This window comes from Theropithecus gelada, chromosome 3 (genome assembly GCF_003255815.1).
Source record: "Theropithecus gelada isolate Dixy chromosome 3, Tgel_1.0, whole genome shotgun sequence".
In the NCBI taxonomy this organism is placed as follows: Eukaryota; Metazoa; Chordata; class Mammalia; order Primates; family Cercopithecidae; genus Theropithecus; species Theropithecus gelada.
The window spans coordinates 52,031,608-52,050,251 of NC_037670.1; the positions used below are offsets into that span (position 1 = coordinate 52,031,608).

General features: G+C 44.0%; 2 protein-coding genes across 3 annotated transcripts in view; one reads left to right on the plus strand and one right to left on the minus strand.

Moving 5' to 3' along the window:
- Nucleotides 1-2,092, plus strand: part of AMZ1 (archaelysin family metallopeptidase 1) — a 75,394-nt gene extending 73,302 nt beyond the window's left edge. The window contains exon 7 of the mRNA XM_025378623.1: nucleotides 1,682-2,092. Coding sequence (XP_025234408.1) covers nucleotides 1,682-1,726 — 45 coding nt within the window. The 3' untranslated portion in view covers nucleotides 1,727-2,092. The remainder of the gene's footprint in view (nucleotides 1-1,681) is intronic.
- GNA12 (G protein subunit alpha 12) overlaps nucleotides 1-18,644 on the minus strand; it is a 114,530-nt gene that overhangs the window by 34,439 nt on the left and 61,447 nt on the right. The window lies entirely within an intron of this gene.

Here is an 18,644-nt window from a genome sequence, read left to right on the forward strand (position 1 = left end):
GAGGAAGAGGGAGAGGGGAAGAGGGAGGGGTGAGGGGGAAAGAGGGAGGGGTGAGAGGGGAAGGGAGAGGAAGAGGGAGAGGGGAAGAGGGAGAGGGGAAGGGAAAGAGGGAGAGGGGAAGGGAAAGAGGGAGAGGGGAAGGGAAAGAGGGAGAGGGGAAGGGAAAGAGGGAGAGGGGAAGGGGAAGGAGGAGAGGGGAAGGGGAAGGAGGAGAGGGGAAGGGGAAGAAGGAGAGGGGGAGGGGAAGAAGGAGAGAAGAAGGAGAGAGGAAGGAAGCAGGGTAGAGAAGTAGGAAGAGAAGGGGGAAGAGAAGGGGGAAGAGAAGGGGGAAGAGGAGCGTGAGGTGGGGGAATTGGGGGAGAGGGATGGGAAGGAGGTGAGAGAGACAGAGGAAGGAGGGGAAAGGTAGGGCACACAGGCCAAGGGAGAGGCCGCTGGAGTTCTCAGAATTACTCTGGCAACTTTTCTGTAAGTTTGAAAGTATCTCAAGACAAAAAGTTTTAAAAATTTAGAGTATAATGTGAGACATTTTGTATTTGTGAGCATGAGCGCATACACTGCCTGGTGAAGGTGATTAACAAGACTTCCAGAAAGGCCGCTGTCAAATGCCCGCTCATTGTTTCTTCCATGAGATTCTCCTCCACTAGGTAAGAATGAGAAAGCCTGGGCTTGTCCAGGAAACGAAAACTTCTTCTAAATGTGCCTTCCCGACACAAAATGCCTCCCCTACAGGCTCTGCTTTTCCTGTCACCTGGAACAAGAAAGCTCCCTGTGCAGGCCAGGCTGGGGCCTCTGCACCGAGATCCCCACCCATTGGCCTCCATGGCCGGCAGACAGGGAGGGAGATGGAGAGATGGAGAGAGGGAGAGGAGCTCAGCTGAGCTGCTGCTTTAGAGTCTTGGTTAAAATGAATCCAATTACACACACTTCTTTCCTATAGCGACACTACAGGGGCTTGAGAACAGGGTGAGCCTCTAAAGCAAGGCTTGCCTATACTTTCTAGAAGTCTTCTTAAGGCTGCTGTGTTGGTGTCCTCTGTCTGGTTATTTTTTATTATTTTGGTTTTGAGACAGGGTCTCACTCTATTGCCCAGGTTAGGGGGCAGTGATGCAGTCATGGCTCACTGCAACCTCGAACTGAAGTGGGCTCAAGTGATCCTCCCACCTCAGCCTCCTGAGTAGCTGGGGCCATGGGCACGTGCCACTTATCCCCAGCTAATTTTTGCTTTTTTAAAAAAAGATGGGATCTCACTATGTTGCCCAGGCAGGTCTCAAACTCCTGGGCCGGAGTGATCCTCCCATCCCAGACTCCCAAAGTGCCAGGATTCTAGGCGTGTGCCACTGCACCCAGGCAGTCTGGTTTATTATTCACAGAGAAGTGCATCTTATATTGCTGACCAGAGGGGAACTGAGATTCTGTATGAAGTCTATTTGTTCAACTACCTGACTCCTCCAAAAAGCCCCAATAGCCCAGTTTTTACAGTGGTTGTGGTCGGGCTCAGCATTTACTTCACAATCCACACTCCTGGTCTTTGTTTCTGACATGTGACTGAATGATCTCCTCTGCCATGGCTTAGGCAGCCAGGGCCTGCCAGCTGGTCTCATTACAGCCGAGGCTGCCCTTGAGGTGGGGTTCTGTCTGAATGCATCTGAGTTTTTCTTTATTTCTCTGTGAACTGGAGGTGAGCTGGGTAAACCCAGTAGCTTCAGCCACAGCTGGGATCTGAGGCAGCATCCGAAGCTCTCATTCTCCCAGCGTGAGCCGGCGGACCCTGAAGGGAACGCTGAGACTGACCACAGCTGGACTTGCGCCGCCTCACCCTCTCAGTGAATGAGGTCCTCAGAGGCTTAAGCACACGTTAGTTATCCAAAATGCTTCTGTTCAGGTGAATGCATGAAGCATTGAGGTAGGTCAACTGCATTTTGTATGGTGGAAAAGTAATAACCAGGTTGCTTTTTGTATTACAAAGAAAATGAAAACCTTTCCTTAAAGGAAAGGAAGCATAATCTCAGAAATCTAGATCCAGGGAATCCCAAGTAACGCCCCCATATTTTAATGCTTGACATTCATAATCACTTGGATTAAAATCTAAGAAGAAAAATCATAGGCTGATGGCAAGAGTCAATACAATAAGAAGACTTTGTTAAATGAATGAATGGGCGGGGAAGAGCAGGTGCTTTGTAAACTGGAGAGCTTCACTTTCGAATCCTGTGACTCCAACATTCAATTAAAGAAAACCAGCAAGATGAGGTAGGGAGTTCTGTATCCTGTTTTTGTCTTTTTTTCCCCCCTTTTTGAGACGGAGTCTCACTCTGTCACCCAGGCTGGAGTACAATGGCATGATCTTGGCTCACCACAACCTCTGCCTCCTGGGTTCAAGCAATTCTCCTGTCTTAGCCTCTTGAGTAGCTGGGACTACAGGCATGTACCAATACACCCAGCTAATTTTTGTTTTTTAGTAGAGATGGGGATTTCACCATGTTGGCCAGGCTGGTCTCGAACTCCTGACCTCGTGATCCACCCGCCTTGGCCTCCTAAAGTGTTGGGATTACAGGCGTGAGCCACCGTGCCCGGCTCCACACCTACTTTTTAAAAAATTGTGGTGAAAAACATATTAACATAAAATTTACCATCTTAATCATTTTAAAATGTACAGTTCAGTGGTGTTAAGCATATTAACATTGTCATGAAACAGATCTCCAAGATTTTTTCATCTTGTAAATCTGAAACTTTGCACTCATTAAACAACTCCCCTTTCCCCCATCTCCCCAGCCCCTGGTAACCAACATTCTTTTTGTTTCTATGAATTTGACTACTTTAGGTTATCGCATAAGCAGAATATTTCTGTGACTGGCTTATTTCACTTGGCATAATTTCCTCAAGGTTCATCTCTGTTGTAGCTAATATGTTAGCTGCAGTCTTTCCTTTTTAAGGCTGGCTAAAATTCCTCTGTGTGTATATACTACGTGCTTTTACCTATTCACCCACTGATGAACATTTGGGTTGCTTCCACCTTTTATTTACTTATTTTTTTGAGACAGACTCTTGCTCTTTGCCCAGGCTGGAGTGCAGTGGTGTGATCTTGGCTCACTGCAACCTCCGCTTCCCAGGTTCAAGCGATTCTCTCAGCCTCCTGAGTAGCTGGGATTACCGGTACCCATCACCACGCCGGGCTAATTTTTGTATTTTTAGAAGAGACAGGGTTTCACCATGTTGGCCAGGCTGGTCTTGAACTCCTGACCTCAAGCAGTCCACCCACCTCAGTCTCCCAAAGTGCTGGGATTACAGGCGTGAGCCACCGCAGCACCTGGCCAGTTTCCACCTTTTAGGCATGGGTGTGCAAATCTGAGACCCTGCTTTCCATTCTTCTGGATAAATACCCCGAGACGGCACTACTGGATTACATGTGGTTCTCTTCCTACCATATGGCTGTGCCATTTTACATTCCCACCAACAGTGCACAAGGGTTCCAGTTTCTCCATTCCTCACCGATACTTGTTATTTTGTTTTTCTTCTGGTAGTAGCCATTCTAATGGATGTGTGGTAGTATCTCCTTGTGATTTTGATTTGCATTTCTCTGACCATCAGGGATACTGAGCTGCTTTGCCTACGCTTTTTGGCCACTTGTTTATCCTCATTAGAGAACTGTCCGTTCAAGTGCTTTGCCCATTTTTTAATAGGGTTATTTAACTTTGCTTCTTGTTGAGTTGTAGGAGTCTTTATATATTATGAATGGTAACTCCTTTCACATACATGACTTGCAAATATTTTCTCCCACTTTATAGGCTGCCTTCTCACTCTGTTGACTGTGTCCCCGTACACACAAAAATGATTAAATTTGATGTTCTCCCATTGGTCCATATTTTTGTTTGTTGCCTAGGCTTTTGGTGTCATACCCAAGAAATCACTGCTAAATCCAATATCTTGAAGCTTTCCCTCTATGTTTTCTTCTATGAGTTTTAGATTTCGTAATTATGTTTAAGTCTTTAAGCCATTTTGAGTTCATTTTTGTATACAGTGTAAGAGTTGGTACTTAAAAAAAAAATAGCTATGCAGCATTCCACTGAAGAAATGTACAATCACTTATGTGACCCTTGCGATAGGCACCTGGGGCATTTCCAGTGTTTTGCTACTATCAACAATTGTGACATGAATACCCTTTATAGTACCCTCTCACACACACAACAACAACTGTTTCCCCATCTTCTTATTTAAAAATCAACTCTTGGCTGGCAGGTTTCAAATTTTTTACTTCTTCATTTGTATAATAATTCCTAACCTTTAAACCCTTAGAACCAGATATATTTTGGAATTCAGAAACTTTCAGATTTTGGAACGGTAACATGGTACATATGCTATGCATTACCAAATCCTCATAATGAAATCTGAGAATATTTCTACAGTAACAGATTTGTGTGTGTGAACAGTTGTACTAATGGAGACTCTATATATATATAATATATATAATATATATTATATATTATATATATATTATATATATATTATATAATATATATATATTATATATATATATATATTTTTTTTTTTTTGAGACAGAGTCGCTCTGTTACCCAGGCTGGAGTGTGGTGGTGCCATCTCGGCTCACTGCAACCTCCGCCTCCTGGGTTCACGCAATTCCCGTGTCTCAGCCTCTTGAGGAGCTGGGACTACAGGCACATGCCACCATGCCTGGCTAATTTTTGTATTTTTAGTAGAGACAGGGTTTCACCATATTGGCCAGGCTGTCTCAAACTCCTGACCTCAGGCGATCCACCTGCCTCGGCCTCCCAAAGTGCTGGAATTACAGGCGTGAGCCACCGCTCACGGCCCTAATAGAGACTATAAATGGCCATGGGTGTGTGAGGCCAGGCTTTGCTACTAAACAAGTCCAAGTTGAGTTAAATCAGGTTTTGCTGCCAAGTAAGTGATCAGAAATGATTTGCTTTCCAAGTTTAAATACAGTATGTGTAGTGACTAAGGCGTTGCTAATTCAAACCTGCATCTCTCAGCTTCAAAGTCATGTCACTTCATCCAGTGAAGGTAAGTAGCCTTCCTTTTTGAGCTCCTGCCTTAGCAAGCTACACTTTTCCCAGTATTTCTCTGCTTCAGAGAACTCAGTAAAACACTAACTACATTAGAGGACTGCTTGAAATGATATCACATCCTAGAGTCCTGAGATATGCCCTTAAAATCATGGATATAACATTCAGGAAAACAAAGATTACAGTAAAACCTAATGCTAATAATAATTTCTCTTCCAAAATGGTTATAATGCAGTTATGTACATTTAGAAAATTAATTCAGTTATAAAATTAGGTAACAGGTGAATATGCTCGCAAGGTAAAAAAATGTAAACCTATGGATAAAGGAGAGCTCACTCCCACTCATTCCCACAACTGTTAATCACTGTTACCAACTTGGCATACATTTTTCTACCTTTGTTTCTGTATTTAATATGTGCATATTGTATGTGGAGAAATCTACCATTCAATGATTTGTTTGGTTTATATAAATGGGATAAACTACTACACATTGATTGGTTTTTACCCTTACCATGCCTTAGAGATATTTTCTTTTTTTTTTTTTTTTTTTGAGACGGAGTCTCGCCCTGTTGTCCAGGCTGATCTCGGCTCACTGCAACCTCCGCCTCTTGGGTTCAAGCAGTTCTCCTGCCTCAGCCTTCTGAGTAGCTGGGATTACAGGTATGCACCACCACACCCCGCTAATTTTTGTATTTTTGTATTTTTAGTAGAGACCAGGTTTCACCATGTTAGCCAGGCTGGTCTCGAACTCCTAACCTCAAGTGATCCACCTGTCTTGGCCTCCCGAAGTGCTGGGATTACAGGCGTGAGCCACCACACCTGGCCACCTTAGAGCTGTTTCCATGTGGACCTTCATTCCTTCTAACAGCCACCTGGTATTCTACTTAAACAGCACCACTGGCAGGTATTTAGAGAGTTTTAATTTCTGCTACTACAATCAACATTGCAGAAACCATCCTCATGCACGCCACTTCTGGGACATGTATAATTATGTCTGTAAGCTAGGTATCTGTAAATAGAACAGCTGGGTCAAAGAGTATCCATATTAATTTTTAAAAACAGCTCTGGCCAAATTCTCTCCCAAAAAGGTTGTGCCAATTTATATCCTAATGGCAAGGGTTTAAGATATCCATTTCTTTATACCCTTACCACACTGGATATTATCAATTGAATTTTCCCCCCAATTTGATGGGTGAAAAGTGGTATGTCATTACATTTTAAGTCTAAGTGTTTTTGTTTTCTTAAATCATGGGGGGGGGGGAAAGTAATTTCTCATATTTACTTTTATAAAATAAAAGATTTATAATAGAAAGTTACAATAAAATAGATCATGGTGACATGCAGAGCTAAGATTCAATTCAAACTATAGACTGGCCTGGTACTGTGAGGAAAATAAAACATATTCCCAACATTATTCAGCTGCATAGACAGCAGCAAATAAATAAGCCTACAATGTATGACTTTACTGAGGTTCACTGGCATAATATACTATAAACAGGATAACCATATGCCCCAGTTTGCCCTGGAGAGTCCCAATTTAAGTCAATCATCTCGACAAAATTGTTTAATAGGGTCTTGTTTTATTTATAAACATGTCCCATTTGGATATTAAATTAAATGATCACGCAATTTTAAATTGAGGCTCAAATGGAGGCTCAGTAGCCTCTAGAACCATATCAAGCTCAAAGAGTTCAATTCTGACATAGTTCAGCTAAGCTTGTGACAGGACAATGCTGGTCCACTGCAGTTGGCATTAGATGTTAGAGTGAGCTAGATGTGGTGGCACACACCTGTAGTCCCAGCTGCCCGGGAGGCTGAGGTGGGGGAATCTCTTGAGTGCAGGAGTTTGAGGATGCAGTGAGCTATGGTAAGTGTGCCTGTGAAAAGTCACTGAGCTCCAGCCTGGGCCACATAGTGAGACTCCATCTCAATATCTCAATACCACCACCACCACCACCACCACCACCACCACCACCAGACAAAACAAAAACAGAAAGAAAAAGAACAAACAAAAGTAAAACAACGTGGAGGCTTCACTGGGCACCAGAGCTAATGGGATCCTGTGCTTGTTACTTCGTGTCTCCACGTAGGACCATTACAAATCCGAGTTACTGAAGCCGAATGCCCCTTCACTGTATGCCACAGGAATAATGGCACTGCCTAAGTGCCAGGCCATCGTGCAGGATTTTGGCAATGTTTTCAGATCGTCTAAAAGTGGACCTGGGGATACTGCAAGCACCAGGCTCTGATGACTCCTTGCAGAGCAAATGGACAGGGAACAGACTTAGTAAACCAAATTATTAAAATCAAAGAAAAGGCTGCGTGCAGTGGCTCACACCTGTAATCCCAGCACTTTGGTAGGCTGGGGTGGGTGGATCACTTGAGGTCAGGAGTTCAAGACCAGCCTGACCAACATGGCAAAACCTCATCTCTACTAAAAATACAAAAATTAGCCAGGTGTGGTAGCGGGTGCCTGTAAACCCAGCTACTCAGGAGACTGGGGCAGGAGAACTGCTTGAACCTGGGAGGCGGAGGCTGCAGTGAGCCGAGATGTCGCCACTGCACTCCAGCCTGGGCGACAAAGCAAGACTACCAACCCCTGCCCCGCCTCCGCAGAAAAAAAAAAAAAAAGAAACTGTACATAGTGAACTTGCCTGATCTGATGACTTCTGACATATGCATACAGCTGTGGGACCATCATAACAGCCAAGACCATGAGCAAACACCCAAACAACTCCCACTGTGGCCTTATTAGCCCTTCCCCTCCCCTGCCCTCCCTTCCTGCCCAGACAACCCGCAGTCAGCATCTGGCCCTCCACGTTGGTCTGCATATTCTAGATTCTCATGTAAGTCACATCTTAAGAGGACGCTCCCTTCTTCGTGTGGCCTCCTGCACTTGGCATAATTCTTTCCAGATTCACCCACACGCTGCAGGTGAACAGGTGCTCCCTTTCCTGGCTGACCAGTATCCCCACGGAAGGGTGCACCCCAGTCTGTTCATCCATCCGCTTGTGGATGGCCACGTTCCCAATGTTCAGCTGCCGTAAACATGTGTGTGCAAGTCTTCGTGTGGACAAATATTTTCATTTCTCTTTGGTAAATATCTACACGTGGAAGGGCTAGCTCACGTGGTAAGTGTATGTTTAACTTTTAAGAAAGTGTCCCGCTTTTCCAAAGCAGGAGTCCCATTATTACATTTCTACCAGGGGTGTATGACAGCCCGAGTTTCCCCCCTCGCCGCCCTCACTGCGCCGTGGGTGGCTGCCTTCCGAACGGCAGTCTCCTAGGAGAGGGAGAGCGTGTGGCGCCTCACCGCGGTGTTCAGCTGCTTGTGTGTCATGATGGATGACGTGGACTGAGCATCTTTTCATGTGCTGTTTGCTACAGAAATCTCTTCTCTGTTCAAATCTTTTGTCCTTTTAAAAACAATTGTTTTCTTGAGTTTTGAGAGTTCTTTACATACTCTGGATAATCTGACAAAGGACTCATATTGAGAATTCCCAAGAAAATGACCAACAACCCAACAGGGCAGAAGATTGGCACAAACCTATTACAGAATAGGATATCCCACTGGCCAACAGATGTACAAAAGGTGCCAAACTTGCCGCAGCACTTTGGGAGGCCGAGACGGGCAGATCACGAGGTCAGGAGACCGAGACCATCCTGGCTAACACGGTTAAACTCCGTCTCTACTAAAAATGCAAAAGATTAGCCGGGCGCCTGTAGTCCCAGCTACTCGGGAGGCTGAGGCAGGAGAATGGCATGAACCTGGGAGGCAGAGCTTGCAGTGAGCCGAGATCGTGCCACTTCTCTCCAGCCTGGGCAACAGAGCGAGACTCTGTCTCAAAAAAAAAAAAAAAAAGGTGCCAAACTTATTTAGTCAGGAAAGTTCTTTATTAGAAATGCAAAGTAAAACATCAACGGATACCCACCAGGAGGCTTACCATCAGGAGGACAATGCCAAGTGTTGGCTGGAACGTGGACTAACGCTCCCACACTGCTGAAGAGGCTATAAACCAGTACGGACAATTTGGAGAAATACTTGGCAGCATTTCCCTACACACCCAGCACTTCCGCTCCTAGGTATATTTCCAAGAGAAATCAGTGCATATATCCATTAACAGACATGTCCAAGAATGTGCAAAGCAGCTTTACTTACAATAGCCAAAAACGAGAAACAAACACCATGTCTGTGAATAGGAGAAGGAATAAATTGTGGTGTATTCATTTAATGGAAAGCTATATAGAAAAAAGAAGAAAATACCAATCCATGTAGCAACAAAGATGAATCTCTCAGTCACTAAGCAAAGAAGCCAGCTAAACAATTCCATTCAAACAAACTTCAAAAACAGGGAAAACACCAATCTCCAGTGATGGAAGTGAACTAGTGTGGTCACCAGGAGGAGTGGTATCTATGGGGAAGCAGCAGGAGGGACTTTCTTGGATGCTGAAATGTTCCTTCATGCGGGTAGTGGCTGTGTGAGTAGATACATAGGTGAATCTCACTGTGTTGTATATACCTAAGATTTGTGCATTTTGCACAGGGAAATTATACTTCAATTAAAACGAATAAACAAGGCTGGGGGCGGTGGCTCACGCCAGTAATCCCAGCACTTTGGGAGGCCAAGGCAAGTGGATCACCTGAGGTTGGGAGTTTGAGACCAGCCTGGCCAACATGGCAAAACTCCTTCTCTACTAAAAATACAAAAATTAACCAGGCGTGGTGGTGGGCATCTGTAATGCCAGCTATTCGGGAGGCTGAGGCAAGAGAATTGCTTGAACCCAGGAGACAGAGGCTGCAGTGAGCCAAAATCATGCCACTGCACTCCAGCCAGGGTGACAGAGTGAGACTCAGTCTCAAAAACAAACAAAAAACAAAAAAACCCAGAATGAGATACCTCTACACGGTCACCAGAATGGCTACTTGAAAAAGAGGACAAGTGTTGGTGCTGAGGTGGAGTAATGGGAACTTGGCCTCTGCTGGTAGAGCACAAATGCAAACACTGTGAAAAATCCATGAACACTGAACCCAGGCACACCTGGATGCCCCAGCAATTCCACCCCTGAATAGCCCTGAGGGAAATGCCTACATCTCTTTCTCTTCACCAAAAGACAGGTTCTTGACTATCTACGGTAACATTTTTGTAATGACCCTGAGCTGGCGTCTACCTGGATGCCCATCACCAGGAGGGCAGGGAACTAAATTGCGGGACATTCACAAAATAGAATACCATGCAGCAACAAGGATGAACGCGCCGCAGAATGGATGAACCGCACAAAACGAAATGGTGACAAGGAGCCAGTTACACAGGAGTTAATACCGTGTGAGGCCACAGATGAAGAAGCAACGCAGAAACACCCATTCTACAGAACAGCCAGGGTTCACGGTCAGAACCGGTTACTTCTGGGGAGCACAAGGTGGTGTGAGGATGAAAGGGGTTCTGGAGCACAGGTCATTGTTTCCTGAGCTGGCTGCAGGTCATGCAATGCGCTCAGTTTGTGAAAACTGAGTTAATATAGATGCACTGCTATTTCTATATGTGTATATGCATATATAACACATGCATGCACATATATATATGTAATTCTCCAATAGAAACATTTTTTAAATGAAATAGGGAAAGGTAACAGGTAGTGGTGGGTGGGGTTTTGACTTTAATCATGAAGATAACATCTGAGTGAAACCGTGGTGAGATAAAGGAGGAAGAGCATTCCAGGCAGAAGGAACAGCAAGCACAAGGGCCCTGATGGTGCTGGGAGGCCCTGAGTGTGCAGGGAGCAGCAGCAAGGCCAGTGCACGAGCAGCAGGAAGGCCAGGGCACCCGCAGCAGGGACGGGGAGGAAGGGGAGCAGGAGACGGGCTTGCCGAGACAAAGGCGGATCCAGGTCGCTAATGTGTCGAATGCTTTAATGATATAAGGGTCAAAAAAAGTACGAGGTTTGAGAACCTGGAGTCAACACGTGTCACTGAATCTTCATTCCTTTTGGACTCACAGGTTTGTCTTCCTTTTTATATAACTTCTTTCAAAGGTGAATAAAACCAGGCAAGTATAAGAATAAAAATACGTATAAAGCCCAGGCGACTTGTCTTCCCCCCCTTTTAAACCCTGTCACATACGTATGCAGCTGTCTGTTACTGAGCCACCTTCCTACCTGGGGTGGGGTTTACTCATGCACAGTGCTTGGCACAGCAGGTAGTCAAGATATGACAGTCAATGTTAGTGAGTACTAATATTCTAAAAAGAGTATGAATTGCACAATTTAATTTACTGACATCCCTTCCAAATTTGTTGGTAATAGACGTGGCTTAAAGAGTTAAACAATTTGGACTTTTCACTATGAGTTACTTCCCCTCTATTAGAGATGAGTAACATCTTTAAAGTTTTTGAACAGACAATAGATGCACAGAGTACAAAATTCCTAATGGGGAGGGGGATGCTAAAGAAACCAGTGTCTCAGCTCCCTAGCTGTCCTCTCTGTAGGCAGCCGCTGCAGCCAGCTTCCAGGGTGCTAAGGTTTTATTTGAATAGGCTTAAGTTATCCTTTCTCTGGTGCTAGTATGCTGCTTTTAATTTTGCAACCTCATTTAGGGTTAGATATGGTCATATTAAGTTGACGGGAAGGAGACAGAGCCAGCCTGAATGTCCTGGGTGATGAGGACTGAAGTCATGGGGTCTAAAAAGGTTCTGGAAGATGAAGAGTGGGAACGACGAACCAAGAGGAGGAAAATCATCTGCAAATAAAGCCTCGATTCCCAATCCCTTCTATCTTAGCCACAGAAGCTCAGGAGGACCGTCGTGCCCAGTGTCTCAAAAAGGCCTGGAGCCAAAGCACTCTGCCAGCTCTTTTCATAAAGGCAGCAGCAAAACAGAGCTGCCTAGTCTATGGGCATCTGAGAAACTTGGATACTAAACGCCTGTGTCCTATCCAACAGCCTGTTCTAACGTGGCGGGTTTTCTTAGGATAAGATATCTGCCATCAAACTCTGCCTATGAATTAAAGTAGAGGGCCAGGCTCCGAATCATGCCAGGAGTGGAAGAGACCTCAGAGGTTTGTCAGTGGCTCTCAATACAGGCCAGGCTCACAATCACCTAAGGAGCCTCCCACAGAGCTGGCGGAGCCCTCCCCTCCCTTCATCCCCCACACTACCTGGACAGCTTACCCAGGGGCACAGGGCCCAGACCTGTACTGTGGAAAAGGTCCATACAGCTAGGCGGGATGCAGCCGTTCTGCCTGCCAGCTGGAGAGACAGAAACTGCCAGTGGCTACGGGGCAGCTCCCCTGGTGGGAAGGTCCTGGACACAGCTGGCAAGTATAGCCCCGGGGGCTAACAATGGGTTTTCATTTTTTCAGAGACTAGATTTCACTCTGTCATCCAGGTTGGACCGCTTGTTGCAGCCTCGACCTCCTGGGCTTGAGTGATCCTTGCTCAGGCTGGTCTCTAACTCCTAGGTTCAAGTGATCCTCCCATCTCAGCCTCCCAAAGTGCTGGGATTACAGACATGAGCCACTGCACCCAGCCAACAAATGGGTCTTAACCAGAGTGAACACTGACTCTGGACTGGGCTTTGCTGGCCTGGTGGAAGAGGCCAGTGCTCAGAGTGCTATAGAAGAACAGAACAGATGATACTGCCTGGATCTGGACACCGACTGTCATTTCCTCAGACCAGGGGTGTGCACCCCACGGTGTCCAACAACGGGCAGAGAGGCGTCCTCCTCGGAGTGAGTCTGACAGAGCAGTGGAACGGGCGGTTAAAACCCTGGCTAAGACAGGGGCGACAAAAGCATGAAGGGCTGGCCCACATTCAACATGACTGTGGCTAAAGGACGCTCCCACTCGATGTTCCTGTTCTGTGGATCAGGGAAACAGGGGCTGGGGAGAAGACTGGTGTGACTACACAAGTCTTGCTGAGAGGGGAGCAGGCTGGCATAAGGATTATACATTTTTCTTCCTTCCTCGCATCACCTCAGCTTGGCCACCCTGCTCCCACTTGGTGCAGTGGTCCTAGGGCCAGGTCTTGCAACCCCAGTGCTGGAAGCAGAGGTGGTTCCCAAACAAGAAACTGTGCTGTTTTTAAACCTTATGTCAGGGCCAGGAGAGATGGCTCATGCCTGTAATCCCAGGACTTTGGGAGGCTGAGGTGGGAGGATCACTTGAACCTAAAAGTTCAAGCCTGCAGTGAGCCGTGATCATGCAACTGTCTTCAGCCTGGGTGACAGAGACGCTCTCAGTAATAAAATAATAAACCTTATACTGGAATTTTCCAAGGACCTGATGGGGATGGGTTGTGCCTTTACCCCATCTGGGAAAACTGGGGTTCACAGTGACTGCAGCTGTACTTCCTGGTGGTAAATACAGCTCCTTGGTCCTTTACCTGTGTAGCCCTACCCTATCTGAATGGGAGTGGACTGAGGGGAGACACTGGCTAGATTATATTGCTGTCTGCAATCCAGACCAGCACAGTGACTGAACCTAATGCTCCTTTCAAACATGGACACTTGGGTATAAGTGAAGAGAAAGAGGACTAGTAGCAGAGGGTAATAGAATGAATAAATGGGCCATATGAGAGAAATCCAATGGTATATTAATACCTTGAAAGAAGCTTCAGAACAAGAGATGATATTGTCTCTTAGTTCAATTATACCAGATGCCTGAAAGGGCAATGCTATATGTTTGGAAATGGAAAGAAAGACCAAATGTATACTTCACAATATCACAACACTGTTATGAATGGAATGGCTGTGCCTCCCCAAATTCCTATCCCTAATCCCCAGTGGGATGGTATCTGGAGGTGGGGTCTTTGGGAGGAGATTAGGGTTAGAAGAGGTCATAGGTGGGAGCATGATGTGATTAGTGCCCTTATAAGAAGAGGGAGAGACATCGGAGCTTCTCTCTCTCCACCACGTGAGGATGCAGCAGGAAGGCGGCTGTCTGCAAGCCAGGAAGAGAGCCCTCACCAGGAACCCCACCAGCCAGCACCTTGATCTTGGGTTCCCAGCCTCTGAACTGTGAAAAATAAATGTCTGTTTTCAAGCCACACACTGTGTGGAACTGTTGTGGCAGCCCCAGCTAAGACAGAAAATATGATGAAAGTACTACTCCCAGGGAATCTGCCCACTCAGATCTGAAAGGCTCATAAATAACAATGTAGATTTATTTCTAAATCTTGAACTTATAAGCAAGGAAATTTTAAAAAGATAAACTAAAACTTTTGAGGTGTCCCTGGTGATCCCAGCAAAGATGTCTTCCAACTTCAGAAGAGGAGCGCCTTTCATTCTCTTATTTACCAAATGGCAAATCACAACGGCACTCACATCACAGGAATGTCTCCGAGGAAATAAATGCTCACACACGAGCTACACTATGCCGCCTTAGCCCAAGCTTTTCCAAAGACTCACTGGGATACACGTGTCCGATTGTTAATACTGGTCTGCTAGAAAGTTTAGTGAGAATAGACAAAGAAAAAAACATTTCACCAGAATTTTTTCAAAAAAAAAAAAAAAAAAAGAAAAGAAAAAAGTCATAACAAGTTAATAAATCAACTATTTCATTTGGCTTAAATGCAAAATTCTCACCAAACCTCTCCTAAGAACATCCAGAATAGGGCAGGCCTTGCTTTTTCACAAGAGCAGGCTGGCTTCTGAATGTCCAATCACCACTTACGGATTGCATCAGCCCATCTGTGCCACCTCCTTCCTATCTCTTGTGACAATTTAATCTTTCATTCAAAACCACCCAAGTTAAAGTCTAATTTCTTCCATGACACACCAACAGCTCCCCACTTACATGGGGTTGGAGGCTAAATTCTGAGCATCTCTCCACAAGTTGGATAATACAAGGACCACACTTCTGGAGTTCAGACCCCTGGCTCTCAGGGAGACGAATGGAAGAAAATCGTTCCTCCTATATAGCTCATAGTCCACTGCTGAGCACAAAAGAAATTCGAAATCAGGGAGCCAGGTAGGTAAACAAATACTACTTGCTAAGCATGGTGCTAAATGTTTTCACAATTCTCAGAGTCAGTCTAAAAGGAGGGTATTAATACCGCCTTCTTTGATAGCTAAGGACTGAAGCTTCAATAATATGTAGCAAAAATGGTGAGAGTCCAGGCCTCTTCTCATTCACTGGACTTTACTCAGTTCTTGTGGAAGCTGATTAAATTTGTTGAAATCTGGTAAAAGTGGATGGGGAACGGGGTTGACACCACCACCCTTTGAAACTTTCAGATTAATGGTACGTTATATTTAACCAGAATTATTTCAACTGTAAGTCTCTTTCAGGAATAATAAACTTTATGGGATTCCAAGGCAGGAGGACTGCTCAGCCCAGGAGTTCGAGACCAGCCAGGGCAACACAGTGAGACTATCTCTACAAGAGATAAAAATAAATTAGCTGAGGCTAGGCGTGGTGGCTCCTGCCTGTAATACCAGCATTCTGGGAGGCCGAGGCGGGTGAATCACTTGAACCCAGGAGTTTGAGCCCAGCCTGGGCAACATGGCGAAATCCTGTTTCTCTACAAAAAATTATAAAGCCTGATGTGGTGGCATGCCTGTAGTCCCCCAGCTACGCAGGAGGCTGAGGTAAAGATTGCTTGAGCCCAGGACGCAGAGGTTGCAGTGAAACAAGATCACGCCACTATAATGCAGCTTGGGTGACAGAGTCACACCCTATCTCATAAATAAGTTGGGTGTGGTGGTGCACACCTGTAGTTCTAGTTACTCGAGAGGCTAAGGTAGGAGAATTGCTTGAACCTGGGAGTTCGAGGCTACAGTGAGCTATGATCATGCTACTACACTCCAGCCTGGGAGACTGTGAGACTCTCAAAAAAAGAAAAGAAAAGAAAAAAATTCCTGTGGACATTAATTTTTATAATTCACTCTAAAATTGTTCTCATGGCCTTTTCTGATTATAAAAATACTTCATTTTAAAAACTTTTAATTTTTTTTTAAGACAGAGTCTTGCTCTGTCACCCAGGTTGGAGTGCAGTGGTGTGATCTTGGCTTACTACAACCTCAGCCTCCTGGGTTCAAGTGATTCTCATGCTTCAGCCTCCTGAGTGGCTGGTTTACAGACATGTACCACCACACCTGGATAATTTTTGTATTTTTAGTAGAGATGGGGTTCTGCTGTGTTGGCCAGGCTAGTCTCAAACTCCTGGCCTCATGTGATCCGCCCACCTCAGTCTCCCAAAGTGCTGGGATCACAGGAGTGAGCCAGAATGCTTGGCCAATAATACAAGTTTTGGCCACAATTAAAAATAAAAATAATTTAGAAAGTGAATGTTTTCATAAACATATATAAAAATAAGAAAAAGAAATAGAACAACTGAGGTAGCTCAGTGGATGTACTTACACCAGGTACTGGTTTTTTATGCATTTGTGTATATATATAAGCCTGTTTTCCTTTCTAAACAGAAACAGGATATGTGTTTTGCTACTTAACTCGCTTTTTCACTTGATGCGTAGGGGCTTCTTTCCATGTCAATATACAGAGTTCTCTCTCAGCTTTTCTAACCGCTGGATAATATTTGATCACACGGTCAGAATTCCAATTTAGTCAACCAACCCCTACTGGCGAATAATTAGGTTGTTTCCTTTTTGTTTTTATAAGCAACACAATCAATATCCTTGCAAATAATCTTGCATATTGATCTGATTATTTTCCCTGTTAAATTATTATTGTAAATTATAACACAATATAGGAAAAATGCATTAAAGATACATGCACTAACTGAAAAAGCAGCAATCACTAAGGTCAAGAAATGGACTGCAATCAGCACCTCAGAAGTGCCCTTATCAAAACACTCACTCTGTCTTCTAGAAGCAACCACTGTCTTGATGCTGGTATCCTTTCCAGTAGTTTTATCTCCTGCGTATGTACTCTTCAACAATGTGGTTGAATTCTCAATGTAATCACACTATATATGTGCTTGTGTATGAATGTAAACACACTACATGTATTCTTTCCTGTCTTATGTCTTTGGTCCAACATCATAATGTTTGTGAGATTCATCCTATTGCTGAGAGCTGTCCTCTGCTCATTTTCACTGCAGCGCTCATAAATTAAAAAAAAAAAAAAAAAAATTTACTCACCCATTTTACTGTTGAGGAACATTTGGAGTTTTCCAATTATATATAATGCTATGAACATTTACATACACGGCTTTTCATACCTAGAAGTGGGATTACTGAGCCACTGGAAACATGTATCTTAACTTTAGTAAATAATACCCATCTGTTTTCCAAACTAGAGAAACCAACTTGCGTTCCCACGGGCACTGCAGTGTATGAGAGTTCCTGTCATTCCACATCCTTGCCAGTTCTTGGAATTGTCACGTTTTAATTTTTGCAAATTTGTGAGTATATCATAATATCATCTCCTCTTCTCAGAAGTGCCTATTGAAAGCTGTAACCCATACTGAATTGCCTATTTCTGGATACTCACACCTTTGTAGGTTACAGACAGCAAACAACTTCACTGTTACAGCTGGTGTTATCTTTAGATATACAGAAGTTCTTAATTTGATGGGAATCAAATTATTAATCTTTTCCTCTTGGATTTGTACTTTTAGTTCCTTAAGAAATTCTCTCCTACATCAAGATCATGAAGATTCTCTCATATATATGTGTATATACACACACACACACACACACACGCACACGTTAGATATATGGTTTTGCCTTTCAAATTTGGTCTCTAATCCATTTGAAATTTTGTGTGTGTGTGTGTGTGTGTGTGTGTGTGTGTAGGGCCCAATTTCATTGTTCTCCATGTGGTTTGACCACTCTACTTACCTAATTCTGCACCAATACCTCCACTGTATTGAAGTTTTTAAAAAGGTAAATCTTAATATCTGATAATTAGAGAAAGGGCTAGCAAACTTTTCCGGTAAAGGGCCAAATGGTAAATATTTCAGGCTTTGTGGGTCTAAAGACATGTAGCTGTCTTTACTTTATATACTTTTTTCTCAAGCCTTGAAAAATGTAAAAAACATCTTATTTCATGGGTGGGCATACAAAAATAAGCTACGTGAAATTTAGCTTGCAGGCCAAAGTCTGCTAATCTCTGTGATAGAGCAAGTCCATTTTATTCTTCATCAATAACAACTTGACATCATTACTCCTCAAGGGAATGCAAATCAAAACCACAATGAGGAAAAGAAAACAAAGCTGGAAGACTCACAGTTCCCACTTTGAAAACTTACTAGAAAGCTACAGTAATCAAAGTGGTGTGTTCCTGGCATAACCATAGATGTACAGATTGCTAGAACAGAATTTGGAGTCTAGAAATAAACCCAAATATCTATGGCCAATTGATTTTCAACAAGGATGCCATTAAATGGGGAAAGAAGAGACATTTAACAAATTGTGCTAGAACAACTGACTGTCCACATGTAGAAAAATGGATTTGGACCCCTACCTCAAACCATATACAAAAATTAACTCAAAATATACCAACAACCTAAATAGAAAATAACTTAAACATAAAAAGAAAATGTACGTATAAATCTTAATGACCATGGATTTGGCAATGAATTCTTAGCTTTGACACCAAAAGTAAAAACAAAAGAAAAAAGAGATGTTAGTCTTCATGTTATTTCT